At 42.5% G+C, this 20,077-nt stretch overlaps 1 protein-coding gene across 3 annotated transcripts in view; it reads left to right on the forward strand.

The window, feature by feature from the left end:
• The window catches only part of TMEM144 (transmembrane protein 144), a 377,037-nt gene that overhangs the window by 23,657 nt on the left and 333,303 nt on the right, over positions 1 to 20,077 (forward strand). For all 3 annotated transcript variants that reach the window (XM_069631334.1, XM_069631335.1, XM_069631336.1), the window contains 2 exons: positions 7,157 to 7,256; positions 10,177 to 10,257. In XM_069631334.1, coding sequence (XP_069487435.1) covers positions 7,157 to 7,256; positions 10,177 to 10,257 — 181 coding nt within the window. The remainder of the gene's footprint in view (positions 1 to 7,156; positions 7,257 to 10,176; positions 10,258 to 20,077) is intronic.

Raw genomic sequence — 20,077 nt, forward strand, 5'->3', positions numbered from 1 at the left:
GGGGTTACGGTGGATGGTGATTCCCAAGTATTTGAAGGAGGTGGTCTTCCACTGGAAGGCCATGGCCGGGAGACTCTAAATATTATCCTCGTCCAGGGCAGCTAGGGGAAAGAGGCATGATTTTTCTTTATTAATTTGGATCCCTGTGTATCTATAGAACCCATCTAGTGTCTCCAGTATATATGGTAGTATGTGTTCGGGATTATTCAGGTATAGTAGTGTGTCGTCTGCGTACATTGACACCAAATGGGTTACCCCGTCTATTACTATGCCCCCATCTCCATATTCCTGTAGTAAATACGCAGGTACCGGTTTAGTGGTTATGATATATAACATGGGGGAAAGTGGGCATCCCTGTCGTGTGCCCCTATGTAGCTGCCATTTATCTGAGTACGTTTTGTCCATGCGCATTCTGGCCATAGGGCCCGTGTATATGAGTTTGGTCCATTTTAAGAAGGCTGGTACAATCCCCATTTTTGTCATGGTGGCATATAGCCAGTTCCATCTGACTGAATCAAAAGCTTTAGTGGCTTCCAGAGACGCCACTGCGCATTTTTCGGGGTCTGCCGTTAGTGCTGTATATGACATGGTGTAGTCTATGCAGGTTTTCGGAAATGATCCGCCCTGGCACATAACCCGTCTCGTCTTGATGGATCAGTAGAGGGATCACTTTACGCAGTCTCCTCGCCAGAAGTGCCGTCAGAATCTTGTTTTCTCGATTTAACATAGACAATGGCCTGTATGAACGCAATCCTCCCCGTCCCTCCCAGGTTTTAGTAGTGGGATAATTACAGCCTCCCTCATGGATTCGAGGAGGGCACCTACTTCGTACGCTGCATTAAATACTTTGGCTAGGAGTGGTGCCAAGACGTCTTTGTACGCTTTGTAAAACTCTCCTGGGAGGTACGTCGATTCTGGGGGCTTTCCCGGATGGAAGGGATCTCATGGTAACTAGGACCTCGCCTGGGGTAATGGGTTCATCTAGGGCATCCGCCATTTGTGCATCTAATTTGGTTAGCTTAATGATGTCAAGGACATCCTCTATTTCGGTATCTGTGGCCGAAGGGGTGCTGGCATAGAGGTCCTGATAAAAAGCAGAGCAGATCGAGTTTATTTCGGTTTGTGTATACGCTACCCTACCCTCCAGGTTACGGACTTGGCATATGGGTGCCCTAGGGGCTTCTCGCTTGTATAGCCAAGCTAATCATTTCCCTGGTTTGTCACCAAGGGCATGGCTCCATTCGATATGTTTTGTGTAGCTAAGTTTTCCCAATTTTTCCCAATACGTCAAGCAAGCTTGTCTAAGCTCTACTTCTTTTTTCAAGTGTTCAGGGTTTGATTTGGCCCCCACTTCTAGTTCTCTCGGTTCTCTTTCGGTGTGTGCTAAAGTGGTTTCAATGGACCTTTTGGGCTCCCCCCCGTGGCAGCAATCATTTCTAACCTTATAACAACCTTATATGCTTCCCAAACTGTGCCAACGTGTCGCACGCTATTCTCATTTATCTGCCAGTCCTGTGTGCTTTTTTTAATCTGTTCACGAAAGGCTGCATCTAGCAAGGCCTCACTTCTAAGCCTCCATAGAGGTATGGGGGGTCTAGTTGCGGACACCGTCCAGGTGGCCAGGAGTGGGGCGTGATCTGATAGAACTCTAGCTAAGTGTTGTGCATCCCCAAACGTAGCTTGTTGCTCTTGCCTTACGAATATATAGTCTAACCTAGTGTAGACAGCATGCAGGGGAGAATAAAAAGAGTACTCTCTTTTCTCAGGATGCTGCTCCCTCCATATGTCTTTTAGCCTGAACTGTTGTGTCAGTGCAGCTAATATTTTAGCGGGTGGGGTTTGGCGGGTATGTTTGTAATCTGATCTGTCTTTACGGGGATCCATGGTGCAATTATGATCTCCACCCCATATCAAGGTACTATCTCTGAAAGGACTCAGCCATTTGTATAGTGAGTGGAAAAATGTGGCGTCGTGATTGGGGGCGTAAGTTTTGATCAAACGGACCTCCTTCCCTTCATTTGTGCCATGAAACAAGGCCATCCTTCCATCATCATCATCAGTTTTCGTGTTGATGGTTTTAAGAGGGATGATTGGATCAACCCAGATCAGGACCCCCATGCCGTATGTGGAGCCTATCGGTGTACCTCAACAAGTTCTGTCTAATGCGGCTTGCTTACTTGCATCCAGGTGGGTCTCCTGTAGCAGGGCGATTCCAACCTTATTCCGCTTTGTCTGCTTGGATTCGGCATTGCTTGACAAAACTGTTCATAATTCTGATCTTTTCAGCCATAGTGTTTGGAAACCCATGTGTTCTTGTGGGTGGCGCATCTGGTGGCGTCCCGTCCAGATTTGACAATCAGCGATGCTCTGGGTGGTCTTGTCTTTTTCCCTGTTGTTCCCCCAACCTTTTTACCAACTCCCATTTGCCCTCCCTCCCCAACTTTGAACTCCCCTGTAACAAAAACTGTCTAGCGGGGTTTCCCCCGTTATGACTGTCCCATTTCCGTTCCATTCGACCCTGTACTAGTCTCCTGGTGCCCTACAGGCGGGTTAACTATACCCAAGTAACTTCTGGGGGCCTAAGAGGTCCGCTGTTGTCTACTCTCTCATTGGGAGCAGACCATCTCCGGCGTGGCTCCTATGAATAATCAGTCTTGCTGTGCATAGGTATAGGTTCTGTCTGTTATTTGTGTGAACTTGGTCTAATCCTTGCGGTTATTGAACTTGTCTTGCATGGGACCTCACCGGGCGGTCCTTAGCGTGCACTGCGTCCTTTTGTTTCAAGGTCCTGGATCGGTTCTCTGTCCATCCATTCCCTGGCCACAGCAGGTGTCTCGAAGAGAAGCGCCCGATTATTGTGCAGCACTTTTAATCTCGCTGGGTATAGGAGCATATAACGTAAACCTGCCTTTTTCAATCTTGCTTTCGTGTAGATAAATTGCGCCCTCTTCATTTGGACTTGAAAGGTATAATCGGGATATATGGCAATCTTCGCGGAGTCTCTTTGGATCTGGCCTCCCGTTCTCTAAAAGGCCAAAATTGTTTCTCTCTTTATAATTGAGCACTTTAGCTATCACTGGCCTAGGCGGAGCCCCCGGCGGCGGTCGTTTAGTGAGGGAACGGTTGGCTCTTTCAATAGTGAAGCCTTGTGAGAGTATTTGCGCTCCGATCTCTTGAATCAGAAGGTTCTCTACATAGTTGGTGGGATCAGTTCCCTCAATTCCCTCAGGCAGGCCCAAGATCCTAATGTTATTTCGGCGTGCCTGCCCCTCGGCTTCTTCAGCCCTATCTTCTAGATGCTTTACCTTCTGTGCCAGTTCATCAACATCTTTCAAAAGTTGTTTTTTAGCCTGTGTTTTCTCGAACCTGGGTTTCAAGTACATCTGTCCTTCCAGCGATACTTGTCGCAATAGGAATAGGCCCAAGTCTATGGCCACTGCATCAATTTTGTTCTCCAAGGTTGTCTGGAGCATCTTGATGGCCTCTAGATCTGTGAGGTGCCCGGTTCAGCTGTAGTTTCAGGAGTTCCGGGCAGCGCTACCACAGCACCTTTAGTGATGGCGTCGGGTCTTGTTGGCCCTCTGGCCGCAACGGTTTCCATAGTGGTCTGCTTTTGTTTGGCTTTCGCCCCCTTTGAGGACATTACACTGAGGGCAAGGGGCTCTATAGGTTTCCGAGTGGGGAAATGCATCCCTCGCAGATGCCGCGCAGTAGGAAGGCAGCGTCCTTTTCTTTTGCCCGTTGTGGGTGCCACCGTAGTAAAGGCACCGAGCGGTGACGCCCTTATAGCTCTGGGGCGCTGGGTGTCGTCCTATGTGTCACCCCTAGATTGAGCTGTGTTTGCATTGTGGATCTCTGTTGCAGTTTTTAAATCTCTCTGTTGTGTTGATATAAGTTCTGCTCTTTCAACAAGGTGCCCCCACGCCAGTGCAGTGTGTGCCAAAAACCAGCTGCGCTCAGTGTGCTGGGCTGACCCGGGGCCGGTGGGCCACGACCGCGAGGCAGTCGACGTCAATTCAACCCCGTGGTGGACTGGCTGCCGATTCGCGTTTACCAGCACCTAGCACATGGCTAATGTAGCTTGCAGATCTTCATATGCTTTATTTAATATCTTGTTGGGTGGGTGGTCTCCTCTGGCGTGTAGGCACCCTGCCCAGCCCGGGCGGCGTTGGTCTGCTAATGTCCCGGCGCCCGCTACGCGTGCTTCAAATATCTGGGAAGAACCCTGTTCCAACTATGGCAGAGACTCGGCTCTGGTAGGCCTCTTTGCTTGCTCAGTGCCATGGGGCGGGCCGCGCCGGCCCTAGCACCAGTTCACTCACTGTCTTCCCACACTCCACCACTCAGAGCCTGCAGCGCCGATCCCACATGGCCAGCGTGTGTGCCTTGTTGTTCTGCTGCAAGGCGGCCCCAGATGGGGATCGCCGGCACCCTTGCGGCACAGGTGCCAAAGTCTTCGCTCTCTCAGCGCTATGTGGAGACCAGCGAGGGGGGAGCCTGCTTCGCCCTTAGGGCGCAGAGGTGTAACGATCCAGCTGGGTCTCCCCTCCCCACTAGCTCTTCAACTTGTGCCAGCAGCTCATTCAGGTCACCTCTGCCTGCGCCCGTGGCACTCGCTCTCCACTCGCTCCCGCGGGCCTCCTGTTGCTCGGGTTCTTTGGCCCTGGCGCCGCTGCAGCTTCTCACCAGGGCCCAGCCACTGCCCACCGCACTCCGGGTGCCGCTTCCTCTGAGACCACCTGCCCCGTCCCTGGTTCTGCGCACGGCGGTCAGATCGCGGCACTTCTTCCGCTGGTTCCGCCCTCGTGGTCTCTTCAAGCCGTGGTCCTCTCACGGGCCTCCAGGGTTGCTGGTGCGGGGCAGCACGGCCAGGTGTCCCCGTTCCTGTTCCTCTGTCTCGGCGGTTACCCACCTCTGCAAAATGTTTGACTGCTCTTCAAGTCCTCGATCCACCCTTCAGCCTGTCTGGGCCTGCCGGCACCCAGCGCAGCGGTCCAGGTCAGTCAACACAGCACCGCCTCGGTCTCCCGCGCCTCAGCTGCCATTTTCCGCTCGGCTCCCCAGCACAGCGTCTTTCGGTGTTACACGCCTGGTAGAGCACTCCGGACAGCGAAACATTAGCCGGGGCCGCTCAATGTCTTTTGCAATGGTTTAAGCAATCAATCAGATGTCTTAGTTATCGATAAAGCTTATTTTATCAGCATATCCTGGTCACATCGCGTGGAGCTCACGGAGAGTGCGTCCTTCCTATATAGCGGTTAGCCACACCCCCCCCCCCCCCACTTTAAATTATTTTCTTTGTCAAATTGTCATAAGTAATTTGGAAGAAAACGGAAGCACTTTTCTAAAACTATATTAAACTGATGTAAAAGTAAGAGTGTGTGTGTTTAGTTTCACAAAATGCTATTGGTTGAATGTCATGATGCGTTTACTTGAACTCACAGCATTTAGTGGGTTGCTTGATTCACACATTCCCTTTCACACTGTCGTTTGGACACTTTATTTGTATTATGTTTCCCAGAATGTGTGGCCTACGCTCTCATTCTCACAATGTGTTGTTGGCACTTCAGTACTATTACTATGTTCACTTAACTGCAGCATTATGTCTTTCTTCCTCTCACAATGCCTTTTGGATGCTTCAATATGTTTATTAGGTTTAAGAGAATGATTTCTCTCAAAGCGTCTTTTGGATGCTTTGGTATTTCTACTACTTTTCCCAAAATGCAGCATCACACCTTTTTGGTGTGGCTGCACTACCAAATGCAAATTATGACTACGTAATTACTGGGTCGATGGACTTCTATCTCAGAATAGTTATATGGTGTGCTCTTGTCCCCTCTATATGTTCACACACTACCCCTTAATCTCCTAGTCTAACTCAGTTGATTGAATCTTATTCTAAAGGTACCCTACCCAGTGATTGCCTCTGCACTCTTTTGGTCACTATGTTGGTCACTATGTATGTTGGTATATCGTTTTTCTTAATCCGGTCTTCTACTCTTGTTTTTATAGCAGTGGGATAGTGATTTCAACCCCCAGCACACAGGGTGTCTCTTACAGCACATATTTTATTCCCCTAGTTGTGAACGCTGTGGGCTTTTTACTCCAACTCCCAGGCACATGGCGTCAGTGCCTTGCTGCTATTGTCGGCTTTTACGTTTGTCAGCAGTAACCTTCGTCCAAGCTCTGTGTACTCAAAGCGGGTTGCTTGATCTGCAGTATTTGTATGACTTTTTCCAAGCTTCTCGTAGCAGGCTGCACTCCTTCTGCAGCTTGGAATCCCTCCTCCAGGCTGCATAGCTCTCTCTTGCACCATGACTGCATCTCCTCACCATGTCCTTGTCCCAATTGGTGCATTATAGTTATTTTTGTTAGCCAGTTTGCTACATTACCTGTTACATTAATTACCTACGTTACTTATAATTTACTTTAGTTTAAATATTCTAAGTTAATTTAACATTTTTAATTGCATTTTTTACTTTTTTACATTTGTTTCTTTATACTTTTTTATGTTTGAGTTTCTACACTGTTTGTAATTGCTATTTTATTATTCTCATTGTTATTTGTTATGCACTGGAGGTACAATTTAATAATCTGTTACGTTCCCATTGTGGTCTAGCTGACACCAATCTGTACATTCAACATCTTTCCACTAGTAAGAATAAAAGGTGCTGTCTATCTTAACTATAAAATACTCATATTTTTGCCAAAAGATGTTGATGTGTAAGTCTGCACAGATGGGAGTAGATTTCAAAGTCAATTCTCAAAAGGCTTTTGAGAAGGAAGAACGTTTAGATGGATGTATGTATCCTATGAATGTGAAGGGACAGTTGCTTGTAATTACAAACCAGTGGATCTTGGGAGCAGCTGAGAAGTAAGGACAAGAGTTATTGAAGCACATTTTTTAGTTGAAAAGGGTAATAGAAATGTGTCATTTGTCATTGTTGTAAAATGACCCAAATCACATGTTTTAAGAGGAATCATTAACATACACAATCATTGTGGCACCATTTGTAAAGTTTGCAATCCTCGACTAATAACTTGAGCAGATCCTTCCCCATTCCGACTTTACAAATATTTTCAGTTAAAACATAAACACACATAGGATAACTGTCTCACATATAACCATTGCTCTTCTGTGCTTTACTTTTTACAGGTAACATTACAGTAGTTCCCATTGTTAAAACAGTTGGGTTGGCACTGGGACTTCTTCTGTGGGCGTCCACTAATTTAATAACTGGATGGGCAAGCTCAAGGTAAGCAAGTGAATCGTTTTTCTGATCCATCATATGAAAAATACTGATAAGTCTTCTGGCTTCTGTATCATAAAGATATGTTATCTGTGAAGTTGTATGTAGTGGGGAGCCATACAATAACATACAGTAACATAGTGGCACTGCCACTTCACATAAAATCCAATTTCGAAATCTGATGTTGGTCACATAATCCAACTATTCAATGAAGTGTGCCAGTATGTTCGTATTCGGCATCATGCAATGCCAACAACGGTGCATGTTTTAGGTTTGAATGGGTTTGTTTTTGTATTTGATAAAGCCACAACCCTTGGAGAGAAATGGAGGTTCACCTCCACACCTTCCCTATCCTTTCCATACCAAGGCACTAGCTTCAATAGTTTACTCCCCCATATGCATATTTTGCAGAGAGAAATGAATCCTTGTGTTTTCCAAGCCCATTATCATTTACCGTATTAAGCCTCCTCTCTCCTGCTTTTGGTGAAAACCTGTGTAGGTTATCTTTCTCTGACACTGTGTTTTGAAACGGAACAAACTTCGAAATACCAATATCAGAACCATATCTCTGATGGAGCTCTGTGATCGGTCATCCTACTATTATGATCTATACAATTGTCCAGGTTATGTGGGTTCCACACAGAGGGCTTGCAAATGCCCACATAAACAAACAAATAAAATAAATGAATGCCCCTAACGTGCACAATCATGCTTAAGCATAAGAACAGTACATTTACTGATGATGCTTATTAAACGCCAGACAAAATTAAAGAAAGCTGTGAGAAAGTCAATAGGTTTGCCATTTGTATAGGCATTTGCCAATCATTGCTATCCTATTCCAAGGTAATCATATTATTCACCAGCTATTGTCATCATTTGCCCAGGTACCACGATCCTATGCTCCCATGATATGACATGTGTTGATATCATATACCAGATGTTCCCATCAAAAGTCCAGGTACTTCCACCACTGCCAGGTATTGCTTGATAAGTAAAGACACCTCATCCCCCCCTGCATCCCCTTGACTTTGTACCATCTTCTTTCCAGCGCAATGGTGTTCAAACCTTTCCTTTTAACTCTTACTTGCTCATCAAAATTTGTATCTGTCAGTCTCGTAGCACTCTAGCTCTACTATAACCCTTTTTTCCAGGACGTCAGACTTGTTTCTCCACCTTCATTGTCCTTAGTATGACTAAGGCCCACCATCTTCTGCTTTACTCCTGCCTCTGCACGACTCTTTGGTCACCTTCAGCAAGTCAACTCACATTAGTAGCAATTCACTGGATCTCATCTTTCACCCATCCTCTCTTTAGCCTTCACCCCCCATTGACCCTTTTTCCTTTGACTACTTGACCACTTGCTCCTGCACTTAATTTTGTTTCTCCCTCATTCCTTCTGTTTCCTTCTCCCTAATTGATCCTCCAACTCCAACTGACGCCATTGTTCCCTTTATGACTAATTTCAGGTCCTACCTTCTGGTGCTCTCTTTATGTGTTGCCTTCTCAAGGCCTTTCAAGTCTTCAGACTTGGAATTTTGCTGTACCTATCAAGCACAATTGCTGACTCGTTCTTCCACTCCTTCATGCCCCCAACTCATGTGCCCTGCTTTAATCTCCAAGAACAAATAATCCTCTATGCGTAAATTGCTTAAGCAAAAGATGTTCCCTTTCTCTCCTTGCCTACAACAAGGTGGCCCTTCACACAGTCTTCTGTTCTTGACACTAACAAGTTATCCTACTGCATAAAACCTATCTGTGTCAAGAAGTTCTTTACTAAACAGGAGGGCAGACTCTGTTCCCCTAGATGGTCGGGAGTTGGACGGATGCTTATGCAGAAGGCTATTAGATTCAATGTATTCTGTAGTTTCATGGTAGCCATCTTCTGAATCTTGCTGATGAACAGGGTGTAGGCGTTCAGGTGCTAGTTTTTCAATTCGTATGAGTTGACTGTTGGTTATCTTTAGGGATACTGCCACAGGAGAAGAAGCAGTTGATGAGGGAGGAGAAATTGTCTTTGATTGTCATAGCATAGGCACATCTGAGAACCACCTGTATTCTGAGTAATGGAGTTACGAACAATGGACTTGCCTAAGCAGTTTTTACTTTACATCTCTGAGCACTGGGTACTTTTTACTTTTAACAGAGCAACAATGACATATTTTCAAACGTTTAAATTACATTTATAGTCTTTGTTGTTCATATCTTTGGCATACGTGTTTCTGCTAGTTCTGCAAAGTGGAAACACCATTACATTCCAGAGATTTGTACTTTTTCATTCCACAGTCCAATAATGTATTTAACCAGTGACTGACAATAGCAAACGACATCTAACATGTAGTCTTTCCTAACACTGAGCTGTGTCTAATAGTTATTTCTCACATCGCCCGGAGTATCTATTGTTCTCTGGTCTTCCATCCAAGTGCGTATCATCATTTATTTCTTGTGGCATTTTGTATTGGGCCACAAACAGAATCTGTTTCAGTTTGCTGCTCACTACAGAACATCTGCAGTCTCAATATTCCTGGTTGTGTGAAGTCTTTTACAATAAGGTACACTAGCTTTAATATGTTTTAATGATGCACAAACCTGCCTCTTTCTATCAATGATACGCAGGATAGAAATTTCACAAATGCTCTTTCTTCCTTTTTTTTTTTGTGTGCAATCTGCCTTCTCCCCTCCTGCTCCTTTCCACTTTTAGTTTCTTAGTGCCAATTCTCTGCCCCCTCTCCCTTAACCCTCTGAGGTTAGGTGTTCAGTTCCCTCTGTTAGTATGAGTTGATGGCTTTAACAATGTTAGCTTAGGCAGCTCTTTCTGCCACACCCTGACCATAAATGTTGATTTCTCATTTACTGCTGAATGTTATATTTTGCTTAGCTCTTTTATAAACTAAAAGATATACCTAAAAGATGTGTTCCACTCTTCCAGGTTTGGTATGTTTGGCATAGATCCTGAATTAGTGGCAAAACCCTACCTAAACTACATTGGAGCAGCACTATCTGTGTTAAGGTAATTGTGTTCGTATTTTAATATTATAATTGTTCTTTTTATCAATCTAAATTTAGCAGTGCAGTGCAACTTCATGTAACTAAACATTTTGCTTACCCATAGTTTCCTTTAAACATTTAAGGGGTTTTGCCAATATTTGGAACATTGATCTGGTCCCCGAATGAAAAATAAGTGTGTATGTTTTGTACTGCTTGTAAATAACAGGAACATTTGCTTTTCAAAAAATCATTTTAAAATTGCGCCTTTTCACTCAAATAGAAAATATTAAAATAGGCCAGGTGTATTTTATGTATGTGTGAGCTCTTGCATTTTAATGTGTACAGTTATTGTGTGGATTCGCTGTTTGTAAATGACAGTCAAATTATTTGGAACCATGTGAGTTATGTTTTAATGTATGTTCAAAAAGGGTATTTTCTATGAACCTATTGGTATACCTCTGGGATTACAGTTTGTCTGCAATTTTAAATAGAACTAGGAATTAAGGTGGATACACACTTGGGATATAGTATGTAGCATGAGCTTAAATAATGAATGTGGTGAAATCGAAATAACATTTCAGAACTCAGTTCCTTGATGGAGCCTTGACACTGTCCTTCTGTACAGGTTTAGAGGGGTTCTGAAACCCTTTTTTGTATTGACTTCAAGTCTTTCATCACAGGTTTCAATGGATTCCTGAACCATTCTTCTTTTTTTGTTTAATAATTTTTATTAGGTAAGTCCGTTAACAGGTAATATAAACATATGGTGTAAACATTTTAACATTTACACTCTTGTGGAGCATTATAACCATAACGTTTTTGATGATCTGTTAAGGATTTCAATCAGGCACACACCAGGCTCTCGCCTAGCATGTAATGCATAAATGAAATACTTATTTATTGTGTCTATAGGTTCAATATTCTGAGTGATATACCACTCATATCACACCCTTCTCAAAATACCCCCAGGTCACGCTGGAACAGAAATCCGGCTGGTTGCTAAATGTATTATTTATTTAAATTCAAATCAAACACAAATTAATAAATGGGGCAGCAATCACCAATGTGGTGACAAAACAATCAGAAAGTAAGTAAAGCAATTGAATTCACTTATAGCAATACAGAATAGAAAACACAGGAAAAAGACAATTTTAGCTGTGAAAAGATAGCGCTTAGGTTAATATTTCCCCCTGCCAAGTTCTTAATTCACAAATGAGCAATTCTACACAGATGTAAGTAAGTAGCAGGTATTAAGGAATAAAAGAACAGAGTACAGTTTTTGAATATAATCTTCCCTCCCCAAACAAGAGAGAAAAGCGTTTTGGGAAATTTTATACTTTTAAAATGACAGTTGAAAATGGCTTTGTGAAACAATGAAAAGTGTGCAAAAATCCTGAAATTGATATACATTTCTACAGGAGCAATACTTAACAGATTCTAACTAACATGAGCTACAATATGAGCAGCAGTACACACTTTACATCAGAATGGGAGTTAAGAAACACTTTGAATGGGGAAAAAACACGTGTAAAACTTTTGCAAAAATGCGAATTTGCGCCTAAATTTCACTATGCAATTTTTTTTATAAATAAAGACGGGTCAAATACACTGTTGCGCAATGCGGTTGTAGACGTAGCTACAGGTTTTAGGTTTAACTGAGAGTTGAAATTAAGTCTCTAGCTATAAAATTGAAGAAGTTATGCAAGTTTTAATGAGAGCCGTTTTAGAAAAAAATAGAACGGAGAAAAGCAGAAATTCAGTTTTAAAATGAGATTGGTTTTATTTAAACTATATTAATGACTAAGAAAAAGTGAATGCCACCTGTGAATCTCCACAGTTACGCATGCCCGATTGTAACCCTTCACGTGGCGGATACTCGGTTTTCCGTTATGGGAATTATTTTATATATAATCCAAATCACTAATGGCTTACGGTTTTGGAAAACAAATGAGAGAAAATCAGCGCTAACACTAGGGATTACAAACAGGGTTGCAAAAATGGTTCTGACAATAGTAGAGGTTTTTAAGTTAAAGACGGGATAGGATGAGATTGGGATAGGACAAGACAAATATACTATGGGTGACTATGATTCCTATTGATACTTACAGTCCACTGTAATTTAAGATTGGACTGTCAGATTCTGGTCATCGCGGATTGGATCTACAGGCAGCAGGGCACTTCTGGCGGGATGAAGAGCTGGGCGGTTCTGGTCAATTGGAATGCACCTCAGGCTGGATTGGCCCTTCTGGTCACTAGACACTGTAGATTTGTGGGATGGCAACTCTCAGCAGGCAAGCATAAATGGGAGCAAGCCAAACTGGATCAGAATTATTTCCCTGAAGTTTGCGATGGTTCAGGATTTGGGCCTAGCTGAAAAGAGTTCAGCAAATGCTGAGGCCTTGGCTTGGTAAAGAAGTCCGGAATCGGGACGAGATGAAAAGTTCCTGAACAGGATGAAGAAGTCAGGACCAGAGCGTCACACGGAAATCGGGATGTAGTCCGGAATCGGTGTGTGTCTGTGTGTGGTGAAGTTCCCTTATTTATCATGCCAAGTGACATCACTCAGTTTATGGTACATATTTTGTGGGTTATCCTTACATCTAACTCCCATCTCTGTGAGAGCTGGCTTTGCCGTTCTGTAGAATTTTGTCAATTTTAATCATAATGGTTTGGCCTAACAATTCCTAATTCCGTACATATCTGTGCTATCACCCCTAGAACACAGGTATACAATATTATATTTGCAGCATCAATAGTCTTGCCACAATTGTTCTTTTTGTATAACTTTTGTTCCTTATGTAGTATAGCATTCACTCACGTCTTCACTGAAAGAACATACAATTAGATTTACAACTACTCATTTTTAGATTTGCCCTCCTTCATGTGGCAAAGTTAAAGGTTTTCAAAGCTTAATTACAAATAGGCATTTAAACAACACATGTCCTTTAGCAGTTTTTTTTCTTCTTTCAACTGGCAACAGCTGTCAAATTCCTTTGATCAGGGTGGGGTCCTCCTCTTCCTTGAGAGGGCAGGTTGCCCCTTCCCTGAAGGGATCAGTGTTCAGCCTGCTATTGTCCTTGGCTGGGCCACAGACAAATGTCTAATGAGGTCTTTGTTCTGAGTATGCAAGAACCTCCCAGCAGCAATTAAGCCTTCCTGCTAGCAGTGAGGTGTCAACCATTCCCAGGCTGAACTGTCAGATCAGAATTAAATAGTTTACTCCAAACTGGGTTCCTTTAAGTTTTACCTACATCTTTCATTAAACATAGAAATGAACACAGTTTATAGGGGATTTTGACATTTAAAGAATTAGGCCTTTCACAAAAACATGCTTTTAAACAGGCGATTTTGCACTTCTTCATGGAAAAGCACATTTAAACTGAATCCTTTACATCAGAGTTTCCTCTACAGCACACACATTTTTTCAGCACCCGTCTTCCCTTAAGTGCTGAGATTTGTTTGCAGTCTGGATGTATGTATCCAGCCTTTGCTTGGAGTTCTCTCTGCACAGCTGAAATTGTTACATGTTGCCACTTTTAGATGCATTTTTCCAGTGGAACGGAAAACAATTGTTGCTGGACTGCCTTTTACATGAGATACATTTCTCAATGCTGTCCGTCAATGAGGCCCGGTTTCTCTGGCCACACTGGATGATCTGTACCCCTTTTAATTTCAATGGTTCACTGGAAAATGAATGGATCTAGCGCCAAAACAGCACTCTGAAGGTTGCAAAGCTGCATTTTCAAAAGCATTTTCATTTTTTAGCCCACTTTGGTGGCCTTGCTTCATGTTAAATGTAACAGCACCCACTGGCATGCTCCTGCAGTGAGAATTCTGTTTTCACTCCCACTTTCACTGTGTGTGGCAGGGGTGTGCAGCCTTTTGTGATTGTGACCCACACACAGTTTTGTAGACTTTTGCGCACACAGGGGTTAGCAACATCCATTTTTGGCTGTTTCTTTCCCCATTTGTAAAGTGAGGTAGTGGGGCACGTTGGCATGGGTACAAATATCCCACAGAAACAAGTTAATAAGATAAGTGTCATATGATTATTTTAATGAATAAATAAGACAAACAGGGGGAGACAAAACAAGACAGAAGACAATAGGAAAGGAGAGGCAGAAGGCATCAGTGAATCAAGAATTAATGTAACTTATTCAGGTTTGTTAAATGTAACAAAAACTTGAATGTGTTTGTTCCTTATGTAAACAGTCAACAGAGAATGCATGACATTTTTCAATCCAATGAGTGGAGCAAATGGAATTCCAAGATATGTTATAAGATAAGTTGTACGTATTCTTCCAGTTATAAGTGATGTTATGATAAGCAATACTGAGGAATACATTAAATAATGCAGGAGATTCAATTTGTCATATTAAAGGGTTAGTAATAGACCCAATCATGATATTAGAGAGTGTCAAAGGCTCTGTAAAATGAAAGATAGTTTGCAGGCTGACCAGATTTTTGTCCAAAAAGCATAAACATATTTACAATTAAAAATTAAATGAAGAACATCGGCATTTGGTTCATGAAAAGACTAGCACTTGTTGGGTGAGTTATCCAGTACTTTGGTAATTCTCAGGGGTGTAAGGAATGCACAGTGTAGAATACGAAAAGTGGGGTTGAGTAAGATTGGCAGCTATAGATGTTGAGTGATACAGTTTACAAATTTGGGCCCACATTTCTGAGGTAGGTTGACAGTTCCAGTCAAGCTCGCATTGCCTGATAATACTAGAATTTAATGGATTGGGAGCTGGGGGATCATTTAGAAATGTATATAACTTGGCTGCTTTAATGGAAGGATTGCTGATCAAGAAAGTTAGAAGAGGGGGAAGGAGATTTTTGAGTTGGTGAGGGTAAGGAATTAGTTAACGATTTGAGGAGGTATATGTGAAAGGGGAGATCAGATTCAGGGATATTGTATTGTATGTAGATCTGTGCAAAGGGGATTCCTACAAAATTGTGGAGTAATAGCTTGACAAATATGATGCCTGATGAGTACCATCTATAAATAATAGTGGGGTTAGATTTGATGTATCTGTGTTTATTGAACCAGAGGAGGATGTCTCCCAGATCGGTTTCAGAGAAAGAGTTGGTAGGGAGTTTATTCCAAATGGATTTGAAAAAATTTAGTGAAGGAAATGAAGTAGTATTAGGCCATGGGGATGTAATTAAGAAGTGAGAAAGGGAGAGCAGGGCAATAATATTGTCTTCTATATTGATCCATAAAGGAGCGTCCTCAAGATGAGTTTCATAAAGTTTAAAAGTAGTTAATTGTTTTAGGACAAATGCTTTATGATGCAATTGAAAGTTGGGAAATTGAACTCCACCTAAAAGCTTAAGGAGTCTTAGTTTGTTGATGGCGATTCTTGGTGTTTTATGATTCCATGAGAATTTTAGAAGTAGGGAGTCAAGTTTTTTTTTTTTTTTTTGTAGAATTTGGTATGAATTGCTATCTAATCATAGATAAAGAGTAGAAGATAATGGGGCTGATCATGATTTTTTTGGAATCGAGAGGACTCCACCAAGATAGGAAAAGAGGTGACCATCACAAGACCATTTGTGTTACTTTTTCTATCATGAGGTTGGTGTTGAGGGTAATTGTGGTGTGAATATCTTTAGGAATATGAAGCCCTAGATATTTAATATGCAAAGGTTTCCAAGACATACCAAATAATGGAGTATTGGTTGGAGTACAAGCGTTAGTGAGAGGCATAACGTCAGATTTATCAAGATTTAATTTGTAGCCTGAAACAATGGAGTCATTATTTATGTTAGATATTAAATGTTGGATGGAGCAGGCAGGGTTTGAAAGATAGAATAAGATGTCCTCTGCATAAGCAGATCACCTTTGATGTTAGTGTTTTTTTCTGATAATCTGTAAAAGGGATTCTACCGCAAGGTTAAATAATAAGGGCGAGGGGGGCAGCTTTGAAGAGTACCTCTTTTTATTTGGAAAGAAGGAGAGCGGGAATTATTAATGAGAATTCGAGTGGCAGAAGTCGAGTATAAGACTCAATTCAGATGAATAAAATAAGGAGAGAGGGCGTTCCATTTTAAGGATTCGAACATAAAGGTCCACGATACGTGGTCAAAGGCTTTTTCAGCATCGAGGACCAACAGGGCTAAGGGGTCATTAGAATTCTGTGAGTGAGATAGGGTGTTAAACAAAAGCCTAGTTTTAGTTGAAGCATAACAATATTTGATAAAACCAGATGTGTATACATTTAGGAAGATATTTTTCTAAACTTTTAGCTAGGAGTTTAGCAAATATTTTAGAGTCATAGTTGATAAGAGACATATGTATGTTGTTTTTAACTAGAGAGGGATCCTTATCGGGTTTGGGAAACAGTACAAGAAGCGCTTCACCAAAGGAACTAGGGCTTTGACCAATTTCAGCAAAGTAAGAATATCATTGTAAGAGTTTTGGTGAAGTGGAATCAATAAACGTTTTATAAAAGTCAGTGGAAAATCCATCAGGACCTATGGCTTTTTTGGGTTTGAGATCTAATTTTGCTTGCTTAATTTCTGTTAAGGATGCAGGTGTGTTAAAAGGGGAAAGGTCTATGGCACCTGTAGAGTTTTTCTTATTTTTTTCAAAGAAAGAATGGATTTCGGAAGTTTTAATAGAGGGATTAGAGGAATATAGGTTGGAGTAAAAGTCTAGGAAGGCTCCATTTATATCCTTTTGATTGGTTAATCTATTGCCATCGGGAGAGATGATATGTGTGATGAGCAATTTTTCTTTCTTCTTTTTAGATGGGATACCTGCATTTTTCCAGCTTTGTTGGATCCGCTGTATAGTTTTGGATCTAGATCGAAGTAAAGAGTTAGCACTTCTATCAGTGCATAGTTTGTTAAATCCGATGCCCTTATTCATGAGAGCTTTTGCAACATTAGGATCTGGGTGTCATGATTCCTGCCCCTCATGTCCCCAGCCCTCCAAGATGTCAGGCTGGAGCCAAGCCACGATCACCTACATGGCCCTCAAGGGCCTCTCCATTCCTTCAAAGACCCACTTGGAGTCAGACTTGGCTCTTTGTGGCACCAGACTCACTCCCATAGGATAACATTGGGGATTGGACTTGTAGTGCATTAATGGGGACAAGATGGATGCCCCCACATATTTCGATTCCCAGAACTGCATGTGCAGTCTAGCCTTTTGGGTGTGGGTCAGCCCAGAGACACCTGGGGTACCCAGAGACTATTTAAGCCACTCCCAGGCTGAGAAACACGCTTTGCGTTTTCTGCACCTGCAGCGTGACACTCACCGTGTTCGGATCGGTCTCCAGTAGGCCTGCATTTTTCTTCTGCGCTCAGCTCCTGCAAGAACAAGAACACCGTTAGGAACAGCCTTACCTTGCGGAGCTTCTGCCCATCATCCTTCGTCCTTCTGTTCTGCGGGCATCTTCGGCAGTGTAATTCCCATCCCTGCATGCTGCTTCCATCTGCAAAAGGGAAAAGAACAGAAAAGAGGCATTAGTAAGCATTCAGCAAATCTTCGTTTACTTTAAAGACTGTACGAGATTCAAACGCTTACCTGAATCCCAGCCGCTCCGGGGGAACTTTGTCTCCGGAACTTCTCATCCATCTGCAAGAGGGAAAAGACACACCAAGTTAGCGTGGAAACATCGAGAGGTGCTGCATAGCGCGCTTACTAACCGCATTTTTTTCTTCATAACCGGCATCCACGCTGAAAACGTCGCGGCACCTAAAAGACACAGAAAAGGAACTCAGTTCTATACAAATACGAAAGGGTTGCATCGCACATCGCGCTCTCACTCGCCTTCAGCGTTACCCATCTCAACAGCACGCCGCCATCCCCGGACGCCGGCCTTCATCTAAGGAAGGAAAGGAACGAAGGTTAGATAACTGTTCGAAAGACTCATTATACTTACTGGTCGGACTCTTGCCAGTGAAGTAACTAGGCAGCAACGAGCCTGCATCAATCATCGCGCCCCTGGCTGATAGCAGGACAGAGAGCACACTATCCAAGAAAACAAGGTAAGCTGTGGACCAAAGAGAAGGGTTGGACCCCGGGGAAGAAAGGGGTTCAAGCACGCAGAGACAATAGGGAGTTAAACTCTACCAATCCTGTGTTTCAGGCCCAGTCTCCAGTCGAGTAGATCCCAGGGAAGGGTTTGAGGTCATAGGAGGTTAGAACAGGCTGAGTGACGTCCCCATGGATACCAGGTGAGCGTTACACTGGGTTAGCACAGTACGACCTTTCAAGATCTTTAATTGAGTCTAATAGTGTGTTATGAGTGGATTCAGACTGTCGTTTCTTGGTATCTGAGAATTAAATTATAAACTCACGGAGGGAGGCTTTGAAAGTATCCCAATTATTGTGCATTGAGGTATGTTCTGGACGATTGCAGAGAAGGAACTCTTCAATGAAACAGTTGGTTTTGTCAATGAAGGCTCTGTCTTTAAGGAGGAATGAGTTAAATGTCCATCTTGGGGAGAGTTTAGGTATAGGTATCCATTCTAGAGTGGTGGAGACAGGTGCATGATCGAATGGTTATGGGGCCGATCTCAGAATTAATATTAGTGGAGGTTAATGAAGGGTTAGCAAAAATATAATATCATTTGGAAAAGCAGTAGTGGGGGGAGAATAGAATGTATAGTCTTTTGTATCTGGGTGACAAACGCGCCAAGAGTCATCAGATTGAGATTATGTAGCAAGTTGAGGAAACTATTGTGGGATTTGGAATTGACAAAATTGGAGGAAGATTTGCGATCAAGGGTAAAATCAAAAACTTGGTTGACATCTCCACATAGGATAAGTCTATCTGGACTCTTCTGAGCAAGCTTTAGATTAGAATTTGACCAGAAAAGGGGGTTAGCGGCGTTGGAACCATAGACATTGATTATAGTTACTGGCAGGTTGTTAATAATAGCTTCTATAATGATCCAACTGCCTTCAGGATCTTTTTCTTCATTGATTAGAGTGAAGTTTAGGTGTTTATTGATCAAAATAGAGACACAACCTTGTTTGTCTAGAGTATTGGAGAAGATTATATGACTGACCAAAGAGGCTCTGATTTTGAGGTTTTCGCTATCAGAGCTCAGACGAGTCTCTTGAAGACACGCAATATCTGCTTTAATTTTTGTATGTTTGGTAATTATCTTGTTGCGCTTAATGGGCTGATTTGAACCCTTTAACATTCCAAGTAAGAAACTTAATAGACTTTAGCAATAAAAAGGTTGAAAATGACAAAAGTAAAAAGTGCAGTGAAACTTAATGCATTCGCGTAAACAGATATATATGATACCAAAGTAATTAATGAGCCAGTGGAACAATAACTTCCATAAATTGTGGCATCACCGGAGCAAATGGGGAGGAACAGAAGGGTGGGTTCATGACAAAAGGGGAAAAGACAATTAAGAGTAAGTGAAGGAGGTATTAGTTTTGATATAAACATGAATAATAGCAAAAGGGATGAGGTGAGCTTTGTCAGAATAGAAATAAAAGGGAGTATCATGGGGGACAGCAGAGCACAGAGACGGACAGAGACGGACAGAGAGTAAGTGAAGAGGAGCCTAAGAACAGGAGACAAAAATAAAGTCAAAAGTTATGGAAACATGGGCAGATTGAGTGACAAATTGAGCAATCAAGTTATAATAACAAAGTTAAACGAGCAAAATGCATGGGGCAAACTGTTGGTTTGACTGAATAATGGCGGAGTGTAATAAGAATAGTATGTCAATCAAGTCTGTAGGGTAGAAAGAGCAGGATCTGTGGTTTTAATGAGAGATCTCTATTTATCTATCGGATGAGTACAAAAGGAATCATGAGGGATTCATAAAATAGATCTGCTATGTTTAGAGGTAAACTTGAT

Source organism: Ambystoma mexicanum, chromosome 6q, assembly GCF_040938575.1.
Source record: "Ambystoma mexicanum isolate Mex_15411 chromosome 6q, UKY_AmexF1_1, whole genome shotgun sequence".
In the NCBI taxonomy this organism is placed as follows: domain Eukaryota; kingdom Metazoa; phylum Chordata; class Amphibia; order Caudata; family Ambystomatidae; genus Ambystoma; species Ambystoma mexicanum.